This window comes from Rhineura floridana, chromosome 7 (assembly GCF_030035675.1).
Source record: "Rhineura floridana isolate rRhiFlo1 chromosome 7, rRhiFlo1.hap2, whole genome shotgun sequence".
Lineage (NCBI taxonomy): Eukaryota > Metazoa > Chordata > Lepidosauria > Squamata > Rhineuridae > Rhineura > Rhineura floridana.
This window is the reverse complement of record NC_084486.1, coordinates 152,097,938-152,116,537: the sequence shown is the minus strand read 5'-3', so window position 1 is coordinate 152,116,537 and position 18,600 is coordinate 152,097,938. Positions and strand designations below refer to the sequence as shown.

The window sequence follows — 18,600 nt, the reverse complement described above, 5'->3', positions numbered from 1 at the left end:
GGCAGGAAAAATAAGGAGGGTTGTTGCTGTTCCCTTAATAAGATCCCCTAATCTTCTACTGTTGCAGAAGCTGCAGATTTCCCTGTCCAGAGTTTTCCTCAAATGAGGATGCAGCAAAGTTTCAGTGAAATTTTATGCCAGTTAAAATGGTTCTCCTTCACTCTTTCAGTTGATGATAATGTCAAAGCTCTGGAGTGCGCCAGGTCTTATCTCCTGTTCCACCCAGACGATGAAGATGTCTTAGACAATGAGAGCTATTATGAAGCCCTCTTGGAAGGCTCTGTGGACTTGGGGAGCATCAAACCCAGAGAGGTAAGAATCCTGTATGGTTCCAGACTGTGGTGGTGGTGATGATGATACAGATGTGGTTTGGCTGCTTCGGTGATCTATAATTTATTTATTTAAAATATTTCTATTTCTGTCCCGCCCTTCTACCCTATAATAGGGCACTCAGGGCGGCTTACAAAAATAAAATCAAACATATACATAATAAAATTGTAAACAGTAAAATCACAAAGACATTCAGATAAATTAAAATACATAAAATACAATTAAAATACATAAAATACTATATAAAATAAAATACACACACATATATACATATATATAGGGATTGGTACTAAAGGGACTACAAAGGCAAAATTTAACATAGAAGGCATAAAATCAGTGTCAGGCCTCCGTTGCAGATGCTCTGCAGATCACATGAACCTAGTCTTTGCACATCATCATCATCATCATCATCATCATCATTACCTGCCCTTCTCCAAGAGGTCTCGGAACAGGTCACAGCAATATAAAATACACTATTAAGAACAGTTTTAAACAAATTACATCCACAGATAGAGAGTGCCCTAAAAATATCACTCTCAAGTATCAAAGGCCAGCAGGATGAAGAGGTGCATCTTCAGCATACAACAATAGCTGTTTAGTGAAAGTACCGGACACACCTCTGTGGGGAGGAAATGTTACAACTCAGGGGCTGCCATGGAGAATGCCCTCTCCTCAACTTCTGAGAGTGGTCAAACTACCAAGAGAGCCCCCTCTGCAATGAGATGCTGGTACTCGTACCTTGATAAACATGCTGTGAGTGGGAGCACCAGAGAGTTGCCATGGGCAGCATAAATAAATAAATAAACAAACACAAACATACAAATAAATAAATAAGGGGTGCCAATACTCTGTACTGGTGAATTCCATCACTAAAAAAGCATCTGGGGAAAAACAATCTGGGAATTCAGGGGCTGCAGCTGCAGAGAGCAAATTCAGCTCTGGGTCACCCCTGAAAAGGATCTTTCTGAAACCAGCATGGTTTTAAGCCCTTCTCTTGGTTATTTCAGGAAGCTGTGACATTCCTGAGGCGACATAAGCTGGAATCATACCTCTTACAGACAGGAGCAGCTGGCCTTGGGTTCTTGTACACTGAGTCGGTAAGTACATTCAACTGGGAGGCAATGAGGGAGAAGTATTTAATCTTGGGCACACAACATTAAGATCTGAATCCTCACAATGCCAGATCAGGTCCCTGTTTCTCTTATTTGCATATCATTCAGAGTTCTGATGAAGATAACATAAATCTGGACGTGGAAAGATATTTTGCACATTAAATAAATTATTGGAGGCAATGTGTAGCAGGTCACCTGTGCAAATAACATTGCTGGATCATTCCCATGGCCCATCAAGTGAATCATTCACTTTCAGAGAAAGCCCAACCAAATGCCTCCAGAAACTCTTAAGCAGGGCATGCTGAAGGCAGCCATTCCTTTCTTAATTTTCCCCACCATCTGTCACTCAAAAATATATTGCCCTTGAACATGGAGGTTTCATTTAGCTATAATACCTGGTAGACGAGTGCTCTGGGAATTTGCCCGATCCCTTTTTAAAACCAGTTCACTATGGTTTTTTGCAAACTAGACTCATTTCGCACAATTGATTCGTTGCTTTCCTAAAATCAACTGGCCTCCACCCAGCACTTTGCATAGTGGTATCTTCTCCAGCAGTGCTCTTCCCCATATGCAAAATCCTTCTATAAGGTTTACTCACAAGTTCTATTCAGAAAAGGTCCCCTGCAGTTTTAATTAGACGCTTCCCTCTTGTAGAGTCTGGCCCTGTTATTGCTTCCCATTCAGTGTGCTGGTGGTGTTGCTGATGCACAGCTTCTGAACTACTCCTTAATTACCCCTTTCCAATTCCTTGCGAGGGGTGCTTTTCTTCAGTCTCATTTTTTTCTGATATAGTGCTGTTTCATAATAAATGAATGAAACGTGCTAAGCAATTTAAGAGCCAGAGAAGTTACTTGTACATGTTTATTGTTGTATTTACCTGGTTATATTCAAATCATTAAAAATTATAATAAATAAATAAAAGAATGACAGAAGAGCAGTGACTGAAAGGCACACATACACACAACAGGAACTGCCACTTTGAACAGGATGAAATAACGGGCAGAAGGAGGAAGCATCTAAACAAAGGCACAGTAACTCCTTAAGAAGAATGGCACATTACCTGCTCATTAGGGATGAGATCCATTGGCTGGTGCCAGTATGCAAGCATTCCATTGACCTAAGAGGCTTGCATCGATTCACGTTTGTTCTGTAACTGCTTGTTTCTTTACACTTAGAAAAAATGTTGATATTAATATCAATATTTTTAAAGGAAATGTCACTATTTTGAAGGAAATATAAATATTTCCTTTTAAATATTGAAAGTCTGAAGGAAATAGCAATATTTTTAAAGGAAATATTGATAAATTATCGTTCTTACAATTGATGTTTTTCAAGTGGATTTGTTTTTTAAAAAAAACTGCATTTTCAAAAATAGCCACGGAAATTTGCTACATCAAAATCTGATCCTCAGTGATTGAGAATAAGCAAATTAATGGAAAATTCGGTACCAAATCCGAATTGGGCAGAATTCTAGCACATCCCTAATGCTCATGCAGGACAGGTTTACACTGCAATTGTATTTTTTTTAAAAATTAAATGACACAAATCTGGTCTGGGGGAAAAATGGGAAGACAATGCAGAAAATGCTGGAAAGCTGCAATTTGACAACAATGTCACCTTGATGGTACCTAAAACGTGAACAGAAGGCAGTTCTAGGCTAACCTGCTAGTATGGAAGTGGTCTGGCAATTTGTTCAGGACAGATAAAAGGATATGCTTCCTAAATCAGTGGGCCAAATAAAAAACAAAATATTTTTCAAATCTTCCTCTTGTTACAGACCTACTGGAGCATCTCTGGGACTCGGCAGGATGAGCACAGGTAGGCAGCCGCATCCAAGACACAGGTACATGGCAATACCCTGGCCTATGACGTATATTTTTTTGGGACCCACCCTATGCTTGCTTGCTTGCTTGCTTATTTATTTCATATCCTGTCCTTAAGGGCCCAAGGCGGCATTCTTGTAATTGCAGTTTGCTTTAAACTGCATTTAATGTTCTATTTTAAATTGTTGTCCTGCTCTGGAACCTTAGGGTGAAGAATGGGTAATAAATCAAACCCTCTAGGATGCACACCTTAACACAGTGAGGGGGTTTGAGAGTGTCGAAGAAGCTGAGAGCAATGCCACCAGGAGTCTAGACCAAGAAGCTAGACTCCTAGCAGGGGCACCCAAGGCAGAATGGTCAAAGCTCAGACACCAGACTAAGATGCATCCAGACTTAGAGGGAGGCAATGGTAAACCATCTCTGAATACCTCTTTCCACAAAAACCCTACAAACAGAATATCCATATCAAATTAATAATGGTAATTATATTATTTCCTGAAGACATGCTAAAAAAAACCCACACATGCATGCGGCTAGCCCCTGTCCTTCTGGAAGTGGATGTGGAGGAATCTTCAGGGACCACAAAATCCTAAAGGCCCTTTTCACAGGCAAGTTGTCCTACCTTAATTTCAAGTAAAATTCAAGGCACTGAGGTATCTGTTGAAGAAGCATGTGTGTCATCATCTATGTACCATCAAGGATGATGCTAAATGATTAAGGGATGTTAAAACAAAACAAAAAGATTGTGAAAAGCCCCAAAAAGACTTCTCCAAACTGAGTGAATGGCAAATACAATTCAAAATAAACAAGTGTTAACATTAAGCATACTGGGGAAAGAAATGTTAATTCTACATATATGCGCATGGGGTCTGAACTTGCAGTGACTGACCAGGAATGAGACTTTTGGGTCGTAGTGGATAGCTCGATGAAGATGTCGACCCAATGTGTGGTAGTTGTGAAAAAGGCAAATCCCATGCTGGGGATCATTAGGAAAGGTATTGAAAAGAAAACTGCCAATATCATAATGCTGTTACATAAATCTATAGTGCTGCCACATTTGGAATACCGTGTACAGTTCTGGTCACCTCATCTCAAAAGGGATATTGTAGAGTTGGAAAAAGTTCAGAAGAGGGCAACCAGAATGATCAAGGGGATGGAGCGACTCCCTTACGAGGAAAGGTTGCAGCATTTGGGGCTTTTCAGTTTAGAGAAAAGGCGGGTCAGAGGAGACATGGTAGAAGTGTATAAAATTATGCATGGCATGGAGAAAGTGAATACAGAAAACGTTTTCTCTCTCATGAAGAACTCTAGAACTTATGAACATCCAACGAAGCTGAATGTTGGAAGATTCAGGACAGATTTCTTCACCCAGCACAGAGTTAGACTGTAAACACACTAGTTGCCAAATTAAAGCATTTCCAGTAGCCACAACTGGAGAGGGGTTGCAACATCTCTTTGAAGCTGAATTAAAAAGAAATGCACTCGTGGCTTTCACCTGGTTTTACAGTAAAAAGGGGCAGGGTTTGACTAGTATTGTGCGCTCCCATTTTCAGAAGAGAGAGGTGGGGACGCTCTGGAACCGGCAGAACAGCAAGGGTGTTTCTACCCTTAAACTCTGGAATTCGCTCTCACAAGAGGCCATGATGGCTACCAACTTGGCAGGCTTTAAGAGGATTAGCTATTAATGGCTACTTCCATGATAGCTATGCTCCGCCTCCATGCTTGGGGACAGTATGTATTTATTACATTTATTCGTTGCTTTTTTCACAGAAGTGAACCCAAAGCAACTTACCATCAAGAAAACAGTTCAAACCAGTATAAAAAACTAAAACGGTTAAAAAAACAGCGTGCATGAATATAAAAGGCCAGCTGGGTAAAAATGGATTTTCCAGACCGAGGGAGGGTTTCTCTTTTAGGCAGGCAAGGACCACTCCATCTCACAAGGAGGTGCTATGCACCTCCCTGGCCCAGCCAGCCGCCTCTTCCTTCTTCCGAATAACAGTTGCTGGAAACTGCAGGAGGGGAGAGTGCTGCTTGTGGGGCTTCCCATTGGGCCACCCAGTTGGCCACTGGGAGAACAGGATGCTGGACTCGATGGGCCACTGGCTCAATCCAGCTGCTTCAGGGCTCTTCCTACGTACTTCTTCACACAACACATAGTTACGCTACGGAATTCACTCCCACGAGAGGCAGTGATGACCACGAACTTGGATGGATTTAAAAGAGTAGACAAATTCATGGAGGAAAAGCCTATCGATGGCTACTAGCCATGATGGCCGTGCTCTGCCTCCATAGGTGGAGGCTGGATGCTTCTGAACACCAGTTGCTGGAAACTGCAGGAGGGGAGAGTGCTCCTTGCGCTCAGGTCCTGCTTACGGGTGTCCTATGAGCAACTGGCTGGCCACTGAGAACAAGATTCTGGAACGGATGGGCCATTGGCCTGATCCAGGAGGCTCTACTTATGTCCTTAAGTGCAGTCTGTGTTGTGACTTTTTTATGAGATGAAAATGATTTTTTAAAAAATGAAAAGAGATACTCTGAGTATTTCTGTGCCTCATATTTTCTGTGAAATTAAGGTAAGACACCCCCCAACCCCACACAAAAAGCCTTTAGAATTCCCTCCTACTCCAAAGATTGAACCAATATTGGGGGAGGGGTTGCCTTTCCCCTTCCCCTCCCCCCACACCTCCCATGAGTGGCCAAAAATTGCTGGGCCATAAAAATACATCCTCGCTCTAGATTTTATCACGCCAAACCGAACCATTGGAGACTTCCAAGTTACTGATGAAAAACACAACTGTGCCCTCCAGGCTGCAGAAGCATTTCTGAATGCTTGGCAACCTCAACTCCACCACAAACAGGTGAAATAATAAACAAAAATAATGGCGCCAAGCAAATTCATTTCTCTCTTCCTCCTTTGGGACGATCGGAACAAAACAAAAACCATCCTCTGGCCTTTCTGGCCAACGCACAGAACAAACTCTACTGGGAATGTCTCCTGACCGAGCCCTCCCCCATTGAAATGGAATGGGGGCTGCTCAAAGACCCCCCCAGCCACACTCCTTGGGGCACCCCAAACACACATAGGCTTAGGGCAGCCTTCCTCAACTGGGCGCCCTACAGAGGTTTTGGACTGCAACCCCATCAGTCCCAGCCACCATAACCCATCACCAGGTTGAGAGAGGCTGGCTGAGGGCCCAGGATTTTCCCCTCCTGAGGAGATAGTGGCGTCTTTCAAGGTCTGGAAGTAGAGGGCAAACGGTGGTCTCCCCCTCACATACACTGGCAAGGATGGGTGTGTTGCTGCCCAACTAGGGGCTGTGGCACTTGCTGGAGCCATTGGCAGTGCTGTGGGGAAAAGGGAAGGTCCCCACCACATGTGGATGTTCACGGGATGTGCCACGGCGAATTCTGTCCCACCACCGGCAACACACACGTCATTTCGTGTGACTTCTGCTCCACAGGATTCCTTCGGGTGTCCAAAGCGACAAAACAGATGGCTCTGGGAAGTCACTGGGAAAGAAGACTGTGCCGAAAGTGGACCGTGAGCTGAGGGAGGGTAAGACTCTGCCTTTGTCTGGGGAGTGCTAAACCATGAGCCCAGGTTCAGACAGCTTAGCTCAGGAGTGGGGAATCTCAGGCTCATGGCGTGACTGCGGCCTTCCCACCCTCTCTATCTGGCTGTCAGAACTCTCCCCAGCCCTCACCCCTCATTGGGCCTGAATCACACCCCAAATGTTTTTCTGCCTGGCTGAAATGCGTCCTTGATCTCTGACAGTGCCTTCTCCTTGTCAAGCAGGGAGGGAGGTGTGAGTGTGTATGGAAACTAGCCTGCTGCACATTCATTGCACTTTTGCCACTGACGCGTGGCCCTCAGAAGGTTGCTCAGAAAGGAACGTGGCCCTCAGGTTAAGAGAGATTCCTCATCCCTGGCTTAGCTCATCACAGCAACACGATGACGGGAGGAGGAGCGAAGCGCTGCCCCATCTACTCTCTGGGAGCCGACCCCTTTGCTCGTTCATCCTAAGCCATGGTTTGCCTTAGCGTTAAGTGCTGATGAGGCCTCTGGATGTTTGTGAGCTCCCTTTTTAAACAATGACTGTGGCGGTAGCAGAAGAGAGCCCATTTCCTCCATTGCAGACAAAGCCCAGAGCCAGCCAGCAGGAAGCCCAAAGATTGACAGTCTTTTGCTGGCTTCAGGCTGAAATACTGCTGCGAGAGCAAATCCAGCTTTAATAGAAACGTTTCACCAAGCCACTGCTGACACAGAGGCCTTCCTCTATCTCTCCCCACCCCTCCTTCCCTTTTTCATTTCTTACATTTTGCAAACATAGATAAATTTTACATGATTTAAAGCCCTTTCTCATCCTTTCCCCATCTGTTTTGCTTTGTGTTTTCTCCATTCCAGCTTATGAGCCTGAACGTTTCCAAATGCCTGGCTTTTGTCTTCATCTCTCAAAAGTTTGTTGTTGTCGTTATTGCTATCAAACTGCCTGGAGAAAAGAGGCAACTCCTCTTCATGTGCCTGAGAAAAGGGCAAAGGCCTCTCCAGTCAGCTCAGTGCCAAGGGGGGAAATGGTTTCACTCCCACAACGTTTTGTGTGGCACGTGGCTGATTTGCTAGATTACCCTTGGAGATCCCTCCCAAGCTATGGAAAACACTATTACCAGCCCTGGAGTCCACAAGCGGTCAGAAAAACACAGGGCTGGTCCCTTTCCAGGCATAGGCCTGTTATTATCTACAATGCTTGGAGGTTAACCAGTTGCCTTGAACCCCATCTTGGCTTTCTGCAGAGCGCCGTTCAGAGCTCGCTCTCCTACCCGCAAGGCTACTCATATTGTTTTCATGGCCAACTGTAGGGAAATGCCTTCCCCTTCATGTTGAAATGCTGCACTGTGTCAATGAGGACGTTTGCTCAACTGGAAACAATTTTCAGGAGTCCTTCACAGCCCTGAAAGCTGTGGCAAAACTTACCAGTTGGAACGGTTCTGTTTACCTACAACGTAAACAGGCAAAGGACAACCTGTCTCTAGGGAGCAAGCAGTCAGCTCCCCAGACTACATCCCCACAACATCCCCCACCTGTGCAGGTTTACATCAGTCAAATTCTGACACATCTGAGATGCATGAAGTGCCATGGCTGCCTTTGTTGTGAGAGTTTGCCAGATAAACCTGGAAGATGGAACAGGGAGATGCTGCGAGATTAAACGGCCCAGTTGTTTGAGGGTGTGATATGTAGTGTCATTTTGGAGTTTACAACACTCTCTATCTCATTCTTTCTCCCAGGGCTTACTGAAGACATTTTGTCAATGACCAGAGAGCTAGACTCCATTGAGGACATTGCTGGACTTCAGTTCCCCAGTGGCACATAGATTTATCACAATATAATTGTATTTATAATTTCTCAAGCATCTAAAAGCAAAACACTGAATATACGAGCAGGGCTTTATTGACAAGGAGGCCTCAGGTTCATGGGAACTGGCCAATGAGAGGCACCTCCATGGCTCCCTCTATACTCCATCCTCATAGAATCATAGAAGAGTTGGAAGGGGCCTATAAGGCCATCAAGTCCAACCCCCTGCTCAATGCAGGAATCCAAATCAAAGCATTCCCCACAGATGGCCGTCCAGCTGCCTCTTGAATGCCTCCAGTGTCAGAGAGCCCACTACCTCTCTAGGTAATTGGTTCCATTGTCATATGGCTCCAACAGTTAGGAAGTTTTTCCTGATGTCCAGTCAAAATCTGGCTTCCTGCAATTGAGCCCATTATTCCGTGTCCTGCACTCTGGGACGATCGAGAAGATCAGTCATCTTCCTCCTGCATCTGGGGGTTTGGCAAAGAGGAGATGTCTCTTGAACTTTGCAAGGTGCATTGCAAGGAATTCTAAGAACATAAGAGCAACCTGCTGGATCAGGCCAGTGGCCCGTCTCGTCCAGCATCCTGTTCTCACAGTGGCCAACCAGATGCCCATGGGAAGCCCATAAGCAGGACCTGCACACAAGAGCAGTCTCCCCTCCTGCAGTTTCTGGCAGCAATTGATAGCCTCCATAAAATCCTGACATGGGTGTGTGTAATTTTCACATTGCACCCTCTGCCCCTTCATGCCACTCCATGGATGCCTCAAACCGTATCAGTACCCCATGCGACTGCTAAGGCTGGCTGTGGAGTCAGGCCGGCCCTCCTCCCACTGCTTACGTGAGAGTTCTTGACAGCTCCTGCATGACCTCATGGGACATTCTAGAAACCCACAGCAATGCTGAGGAGTATCTCAGATGCCCATTTGCTAGGTTCTTTTCTTTTATTTATTTATTTATTTTATTACATTTTTAGACCGCCCTATAGCAATAAGCTCCCAGGGCGGTGTACAGCATAATAAAACAGGTTAAAATACAAGTGGATGTAAACACAATAAAACATAATTAAAAATTTTCAATTTTAAATTCAAATTTTAAAATTTTTAAAATGCCTGGGCGAAGAGGTAGGTCTTTACCTGGCGCCGAAAAGATAGCAAAGAAGGCGCCAGGCGTATCTCATCAGGGAGGGCGTTCCATAGTTTGGGGGCCACCACTGAGAAGGCCCTAGCTCTAGTTATCGTTCTCCGTGCCTCCCTATGCGTTGGGACACGGAGAAGGGCCTTCGACGTCGAGCGCAGCGACCGGGTAGGTACATAGCGGGAGAGGCGTTCCGCCAGGTATTGCGGTCCGATGCCGTTAAGGGCTTTATAGGTAAGAACCAACACTTTGAATCTGGCCCGGAAACATATTGGTAGCCAGTGCAGCTGGGCCAGGACAGGTGTTATATGATCAATTTTTTTTGTCCCAGTAAGAACTCTGGCCGCAGCATTCTGCACCAGCTGAAGTTTCCGAACCGTCTTCAGAGGTAACCCTACGTAGAGTGCATTACAGTAGTCCAATCTAGAGGTTACCAGAGCATGGATAACTGTGGCAAGGTTCTCCTTATCCAGATAGGGTCGTAGTTGGGCTACCAGCCGAAGCTGGTAGAACGCATTCCGTGCCACCGAGGCTACTTGAGCCTCCAGTGACAGGAGCGGATCTAATAAGACCCCCAAACTATGGACCTGCTCCTTTAGGGGAAGTGTAACCCCATCTAGGGCAGGTCGGACATCAACCATCTGGGCAGAGAGCCCCCCCACCAACAGTATCTCAGTCTTGTCAGGATTGAGTCTCAGTTTATTAGCTCTCATCCAGTCCATTATCGCGGCCAGGCAGTGGTTTAGTACATTAACAGCCTCACCTGAAGAAGATGAAAAGGAGAAGTAGAGCTGCGTATCATCAGCATATTGCTGGAAACGCACTCCAAATCTCCTAATGACCTCGCCCAGCGGCTTCATATAGATATTAAAGAGCATGGGGGACAGAACTGAACCCTGTGGGACCCCATATTGGAGTACCCAGGGACTCGAGTAATGCTCCCCAAGCACCACCTTCTGGAGACGATTCTCGAGGTAGGAGCACAGCCACTGCCAAGCAGTGCCTCCAACTCCCAAGTCCGCAAGTCGCCCCAGAAGGATACCATGGTCGATGGTATCAAAAGCCGCTGAGAGATCAAGGAGAACCAACAGAGTTACACTCCCTCTGTCTTTCTCCCGACAGAGGTCATCATACAGGGCGACCAAGGCTGTTTCTGTACCAAACCCCGGCCGAAAGCCCGATTGACATGGATCCAGATAATCAGTTTCATCCAAGAGAGCCTGGACCTGGTGAGCGACCACACGCTCTAAAACCTTGCCCAAACCTTTTGTCCAAATATGCAGCCCCTGCACAAAACCCTACACAGCGTAGCTAGACATGAAGATGGTTTATATTGGCCTGGCTACAAAAAGTCCATTAGCTGGGGCGGGGGTTGGAGAGGAGCTTTCCCTCCTGCAGGATTCCAGGATCAGCATTTCAGAGAGTGTGGGCCCACATGTTTTCTGAAATGCCAGAGGGAAAACAGAAAGTCCCAAACCTCTTACACAAGTCCTCATCCTACCTCCAAATGTTGCTGCCGCCACCACTTCTGATTTTGGCTGCCTTTCTAGGTGCTCCACTGAGTAAGTTTGGATTTTTCAGGGAAAGTCTTAATCCTCTGATGTGCTGATTTAGCAGCTTTGCTCATAAGCGCACATAAACCAACTTACTTCTCCTCCAGGTGTCTTTGCCCCCTAGTGGTAGAATGCGAGGTTGCCCGTCTCCAATAGGAAGTGTGCCCTGTCTTCATTTGGCTTGCTCCTGTAGGCAAGCAGCACCCAGCTAAGTACTGGAGGGGTAGGCAGAGGAAAAACAAACTCCTCCTCTTCATCTCTCTCTCTGTCTCTGTTTCTAGGGGGTCCCCTCCTCTTCAGTGATGTGGAATTTGTCTACAACTCAGAGCAGCTGAACGGGACCCAGCGGGTGCTGCTGGAGAAGGTGATGACAGAGGAGGAGTGTCAGGAGCTGCACCAGGTTGCCAGCGTGAGTAACTGGAGACTCGCCGGGTGCAAGCAAGGATGGGGAATGCATACGGATGTGAATCATTTCTTTGATTTTGAATTCTATGGTGAAGGGGAGGAGGTGACCAACAAAGATGATCAGGGGACTGGAAACAAAGCCCTATGAGGAGAGACTGAAAGAACTGGGCATGTTTAGCCTGGAGAAGAGAAGACTGAGGGGAGATAGGATAGCATTCTTCAAGTACTTGAAAGGTTGTCACATAGAGGAGGGCCGGGATCTCTTCTCGATCGTCCAGAGTGCAGGACACAGAATAATGGGCTCAAGGTGCAGGAAGCCAGATTTCGACTGGACATCAGGAAAAACTTCCTAACTGTTAGAGCCATACGACAATAGAACCAATTACCTAGAGAGGTAGTGGGCTCTCCGACACTGGAGACCTTCAAGAGGCAGCTGGACAGCCATCTGTCGGGAATGCTTTGATCTGGATTCCTGCATTGAGCAGGGGGTTGGACTGGATGGCCTTATAGGCCCCTTCCAACTGTACTATTCTGATTCTATGATTCTATGTTAGTCTGTGGTAGCAAAGACAGCAAAGAATCTCATGGGACCTTAAAGACCAACAAATTATTGCAGCGAAAGGCAGCCAGCCGTAACCTGGTGACCTCCAGCTGTTGTGGGCTTCTGTTCCCATTTATCTCAGCCAATAACATATTGGCATGGCATCAGACTCTGAGTATTCATTGAAGACATGTATATACTGCCCTGCATCAAAAGATCACGGGATGATGTACAACACTGTAACATAATAAACAATGATATATAATATCCGTACAAAAATAAAACAGTTATATAAATACAATTGAATTCATAATAAGGATCAAATTATTCACAAATTACTTCAGTCACTGAAACGCTCAGCCAAAAGCCTGCCAGGAGAGGTGCATCTTGACCTAAAATAAACCAATGATGTAGCTAGCGAGGAGGGTGTTCCACAAACACAGAGCCACCACTGAAAAGGCCCTTCCGTGGACACTTGCACTGCATACGTCATCCTTTGCAGGGGCTACCGGTTGTGCAGGGGCTAATCCACTGACTTCTAGGTATGGGCAGTTTGCCCAGGTCATTCATCTGATGAAGTGGGTCCTTGACCATGAAAGCTAATATGCTACAACAAATATGTTAGTCTTCAAGGCTCTACATGACTCTTTGTTGTTTAAACTGCAACACGTACACTGTGACCCCTCTGGAAATTGTTCCGTTATCAGGGATTCCTGACCCCTCTGATAGCCTCACTATTATGGTCTGCAAGGCTTCACTGATTATGACTCCAAACAGGAGTAAGGTTTGCCCTGAAATAAAATTTGGAGCTGTTCTGCATCAGGTTCCTTTGTTACTCAGTAGCATAGACAGTCTGGCAAGGTTGATTTGAAAGGCCTCAGATCTGAACTGACAGTTAACAAAATTATCCTACCTATAGAAGCAGCAAAGGTTTTCTCTATTCAAAAAGAGGTTCTGAGCCCACTCGACTGATGTGCCCTCTTTGGAAAACTCATACATACACAACAGCATTAGTTAATTTAAGTCAGAGTTCTTAAGGAATTCAGAATCTGATGTTGGCCAGCATTTTAGAGTGCATTTCTCCTAATGTACAAACTTCTGCAAGCAATTTCAACTAATATAATATAGTCAATAAAGTAATGTTTTGTATGTTATTGTACACACTTTAATGTAATATGCACATGTTAGTACAGTAGTATCCCTGAACACCAAAGTCAGGATCATTCAGACCGTGGTATTCCCAATTTCTATGTATGGATGTGAAAGTTGGACAGTGAAAAAAGCGGATAAGAGAAAAATCAACTCATTTGAAATGTGGTGCTGGAGGAGAGCTTTGCACATACCACGGACTGCGAAAAAGACCAATAATTGGGTGTTAGAACAAATTAAACCAGAACTGTCACTAGAAGCTAAAATGATGAAACTGAGATTATCATACTTTGGACACATAACGAGAAGACATGATTCACTAGAAAAGGCAAAAATGCTGGGAAAAACAGAAGGGAGTAGAAAAAGAGGAAGGCCAAAGAAGAGATGGATTGATTCCATAAAGGAAGCTACAGATCGGAACTTACAAGATCTGAACAGGGTGGTTCACGACAGATGCTGTTGGAGGTCGCTGATTCATAGGGTTGCCATAAGTCGTAATCGACTTGAAGGCACATAACAACAACAACAGTACAGGAGAATTTCATCTGAACATTTGGAGAGGTGCTGATTTTGAAGGATGGCTGTGTTTGTGTTCCCATATAGTTTTGCGAAGTGTGAATTTCTCCCTCATTCTAACAACAGAGGGGCTCATTTCCAACAGTACGCACAGTGATCATACACTCTCTCTCTCTTCCTAGCTCTGCTCTGCTAATTTAGAAGGAAGGAACCCCTCTGTTCCAATGAAGTCTGAATTGAACAGAATCAGATTTGCTAACACTGAGAGTACAGCCATAAAGAGAGACAAAAGAGAGTATGGAGTTAAGTGGGAGATTTGGCAATGCGTGATACAGGTGGCCCCGTAACAAGTCTTTCTGAGCATTCGGATGAGGTAAGGTCTTGTGCCGGCTGCTTAGGAGGAGCTGTCTTGCAGAGTCATTTACTTCTTCAGCTAGCAAGCGCTGCCCTTTGAAGCGTCACTTAATTGCCCACAATATTAGTTAGGAAACCTCGGTGATAGTGAAAGAAACCAGAGCAAGATCACATTTCAAAGCAGGAGGACAGGCAAGCACATGCACACAGACACACAAACACAAACACAAAACATTCTGCTCTGTGCACCCCATTGAAAAGATCAGGTGTGCCCTTGCCCATTCATTTCTGTGGAGTTTGTGATGACCTTCCAAGTAGTTTGAACTCCTTTGTGTCCTCTTTTAAGTACTGAAGCTGGGGAGTCTGGTACTGAGTCATCCAGCACACACACACGCACCCATTAATCTTGGCCCATTCTCCTTCTTTCAGGCTATTCTGTTGGCTGGCGACGGGTACAGAGGAAAGACTTCGCCTCACACCCCCAATGAGAGGTTTGAAGGGGCCACGGTCCTCAAAGCTCTCAAGGTGCGAGGTTGGCTGTGCAACTTGACTGTGCAAGTGTACTCTCTCCTTCCCTGGGATCTCTGCATTCCTGCTTTAGCTCTCGATCCAAGCTCATTGGCATGGTGTGTAGGGCACAATAACAGGGAAAGCTGAGTTGTAGGTATCACGATAGCTATCAGATAAGCTCTAGGGGCCACCTTCAGAGTCCTCCAGAACATCAGAAGAGCCCTATTGATGAGACCAAAGGGGCCCATCAGGTCCCAGGCACCCCCAGGAAGTGCACAACCAGAACATGCACACAATAGCGCCCTCCCCACTTGTGATCTTCAGCAGCTGGTATTCAGAAGCACGCTTCCCCCGACCCTTGAGGCTGCATGTCGCCACTGATAGCGTTGTCCCATAGATAGGAGGCACCAAATCAGATTTGCCACAAAATGCAGCACTGTGCCCCACTTCTAAAACAGATACTGCAGTTCAGGCTTCCAGACAGACACTTTCTTCAGGCTGGGTTTTCTACACCTCACTCCCCCCACCCCGTGCCTTTGTTGTCATTGCCAGCTCTCACTCTATATTCGGAGGCTACTGAACATGGTCGCCCCTCATTGCGTTGTTTGCTGTGGCCCTTTCTTTAAAAAAGTTGTGGGGGGGGGTTGGTGGTGGTGGGACTTTTCACAGCTTGGGATCTGCCCCCCCCCAAAAAAATGCATGCTGATACTTCTCACTTGTTTCTCAGTGGTGCCATTTTGTGGGTGTTCCTGGTGGCACTCACCCCATGTGTTAGAAGGAGGGATAGTCCTCTCCCACCCAGCAGTGTTGGAGAGGCTCAGCATCTTGTTGGCAAGCAGGCTGAATTGGGAGTTAATGAAATAATGGCAGTTTGGTTTGCCTGCAGTTCGGCTACGAGGGGCTACTTCCTCTGAAAAGTGCCCGCCTCTTCTATGATGTCAGCGAGAAAGCCCGCAAGATTGTGGAGTCCTATTTCATGCTCAATTCCACCCTCTACTTCTCCTACACGCATCTGGTGTGCCGGACGGCTCTGACAGGTAAGGTCTCATGAAACTGCCAATCTGTTGACCTTTGTTTATAGATATTTAATCATGTACCTCAAAAGTTAATTTAGTATGACGATTAGAATCACAGAATCGTAGAGTTGGAAGGGGTCTGTAAGGCCATCGAGTCCAACTCCCTGCTCAACGTAGGAATCCACCTTAAAGCAGACATGACAGATGGCTGTCCAGCTGCCTCTTGAATGCCTCCAGTGTCAGAGAGCCCACCACCTCTCTAGGTCATGGGTTCCATTGTCGTATGGCTCTAACAGGAAGTTCTTCATGATGTTCACCTGAAATCTGGCTTCCTGTAACTGGAGCCCATTGTTCTGTATCCTGCACTCTGGGACAATCAAGAAGAGATCCCGGCCCTCCTCTGTGTGACAACCTTTCAAGTACTTGAAGAGTGCTATCATATCTCCCCTCAGTCTTCTCTTCCCAAGGCTAAACATGCCCTGATTATTTGTAGCAGTAGTATGGTTTGGTTTTGAATGTGGAATTTGTAGTCAGTCTTGTGCAGTGGCTAGTGACAGACTAGGATGTGGGAGATCAGGGTTCAAATCCCCAAATGGCTATAAAGCTTGCTGGTGGTAAGCACTGTCTCTCGGCCTATCCTACCTCACAGGGTTGTTGTGAGGATAAAATTGAGAGGGAGGAGAACCATGCATGCAGTCTTGAGCTCCTTGGAGGAAAGGTGCGATATAAATGCAATAACATAAAAATTATAGGTCACATCCACAACATACATCTAAAACACTTTTAAAGCACATGACTCCCTGTGATGATCCTCTATTAGTGTATATATGGTAAGTGCTGTTTGTCTAGGAGATACAGGGTAAGTGGAATGAAAGAGGAGGGGGAGTGAATGGGCAGTAGAATGCTGTATGATTGGCTGAATGTTTAAAATGACTGAGAGTATAAATGGAAGGTGGACAGTTGAATCTGGGTGAGTTGAATCTGAGTGGACAGTTGAATCTGGGTGGATGGTGGATGTGAGGTGGACGTGTGGGGTTTTTCTGAGAGTTGTTTGAGAAGTGTTTGGTGGTGTTTGTCAGGAGAGGGAAAGAGAAGGAGGGAGGTGGAGTTCGGAATAGTAATAGATGAAACCATAAGCTTATGTGCCTTTATAAAGTAATCTTGTTATCTTGTTATCCTTGTTATCTGTGTTATTTAATAAATACTTAATTTGGTTTACCAAAGGCCTGATCCTTGGCTGGGGTTTCACAGACCGGAAGGGAGGGTAAGGTAAATACCAAGGCTGAAGGGAAACTATAACAAATGGTGGCAGCGGGGAAGGGAAGAATATAACACCACAAGTATTCAGAGCAAACCAGAATTATAAGCAGTCTGAGTAAATCAAAGGGATTGGGGACAGCTTAAGCACGCAGTCACAGAGGTAACCTAATTGAGAGAGACTCAGGCAGAGTCTCTGGGGATACTGGTTATAGGACGTGGCTGGTGGTGCTGCCTAGCAGGGGGATCTGTTGAGATCTGTGCTAGAGCGGGGAGAGAAACTATAAAAAAGGACAGTCCGGACTGGTGGAGTCCCTGGTGGTGCCTAGTGACAGGCAGTAGCCACGAGCAGGTAGGAACCTGACAGGGAGAGCCAGGGAAGGGCGTCACACTCCCCCCCCCAAGAATTCTGGGAACTGTAATTTGTTATGGGTGCAGGGAATTATATGTCTGTGAGGGGTAAACTGCCATTCACTGGACTCTTTGGGGGAAGAAGCCATGTGCTTTAAATCTATGGTATGGACATGACCAAATATTGATTCCTTTTTGTTGGAATTTGTAAACCACTGGGAGATTTCTGTTAAAATATGAAGCGGTCTGTAAATTAACTAAGTAAACAAAATAAATAAACTTAAAAGAGTGAATCTAACTTGCTCTTTGCGAAACAATATGTGAACCAAAACACAGCTATACTTTGGAATTCACACTTCTCAAAAATGTTGTGATGTAATTCTCCAAGCAAACAATGTTTACAAAAATGCATATATTAGAGGAAAGTGTGCATAAGAACGAACAAGTGTGTGTGTGTGTGCACAGAAATTGGTATATTGGGGAAAGTTTGCATAGTACATGTATTTGTGAATATATCATACAAAGATGTGTTATATTAGGGAAGACACTCATTAAAATGTTGACAATTTTTCATGAAGGCTTTAAAAAAAATCACAAACTGATGTGAAAATGTGGCAAACTGAACTGAAGAGTGGAAAAAAGAAACCCGAGAGAAACTCAAGTCAACAAATCTATCCATTCCTAATCAGAGCTTGGAAAAGTTCCTAATTTAAACTACAACTCCCATCAGCCCCAGCCAGCATGGCCACGGGATTGGGCTGATGGGAGTTGTAGTTCAAAAAAGTAACTTTTCCAAGCTCTGCTCCTAATTAGGGGGACCCTGAAATTCGGGGTGGAGTGAAGCCATGATACTAGCATCTAGAGCTTGTTCTGGTGGCAGCCCTCCCCCCCCTCCCCACCGGCCAAGCCATTGTCAGCATTATGCTACATTATCCCTAATGTTATCAGGGAGATGGAGGAGGAAATAATGGGGACCACTATGAAAAGCTCTGGAAATGGCAGTGTGTTTCACCCCCCCGCCACACACACACATATTCCGCTCCATGCTTCTTCCCCAAAATGAGCCGCAAGTTCTCGTGTGACAGTTTTTGACTCGGTACTTGCTCCCACCTACAAAAGTTTCAGCCTCAAGACATTTGTTAGCTTTTAAAATGCTGGAAGAATCTTTATTTGCTTTGCCTGACATGGCTAC

The 18,600-nt window shown here is 45.4% G+C and overlaps 1 protein-coding gene across 4 annotated transcripts in view; it reads left to right on the top strand.

Annotated features, from left to right (window-relative positions):
- Positions 1-18,600, top strand: part of P3H2 (prolyl 3-hydroxylase 2) — a 164,526-nt gene that overhangs the window by 129,071 nt on the left and 16,855 nt on the right. For 3 of the 4 annotated variants that reach the window (XM_061637620.1, XM_061637617.1, XM_061637621.1), the window contains 7 exons: positions 170-312; positions 1,338-1,427; positions 3,220-3,260; positions 3,767-3,873; positions 11,591-11,718; positions 14,704-14,799; positions 15,671-15,821. In XM_061637620.1, coding sequence (XP_061493604.1) covers positions 170-312; positions 1,338-1,427; positions 3,220-3,260; positions 3,767-3,873; positions 11,591-11,718; positions 14,704-14,799; positions 15,671-15,821 — 756 coding nt within the window. Of the gene's footprint in view, positions 1-169; positions 313-1,337; positions 1,428-3,219; positions 3,261-3,766; positions 3,874-6,729; positions 6,825-11,590; positions 11,719-14,703; positions 14,800-15,670; positions 15,822-18,600 lie in introns of all 4 variants that reach the window. The other variant, XM_061637618.1, reaches the window with a different exon arrangement.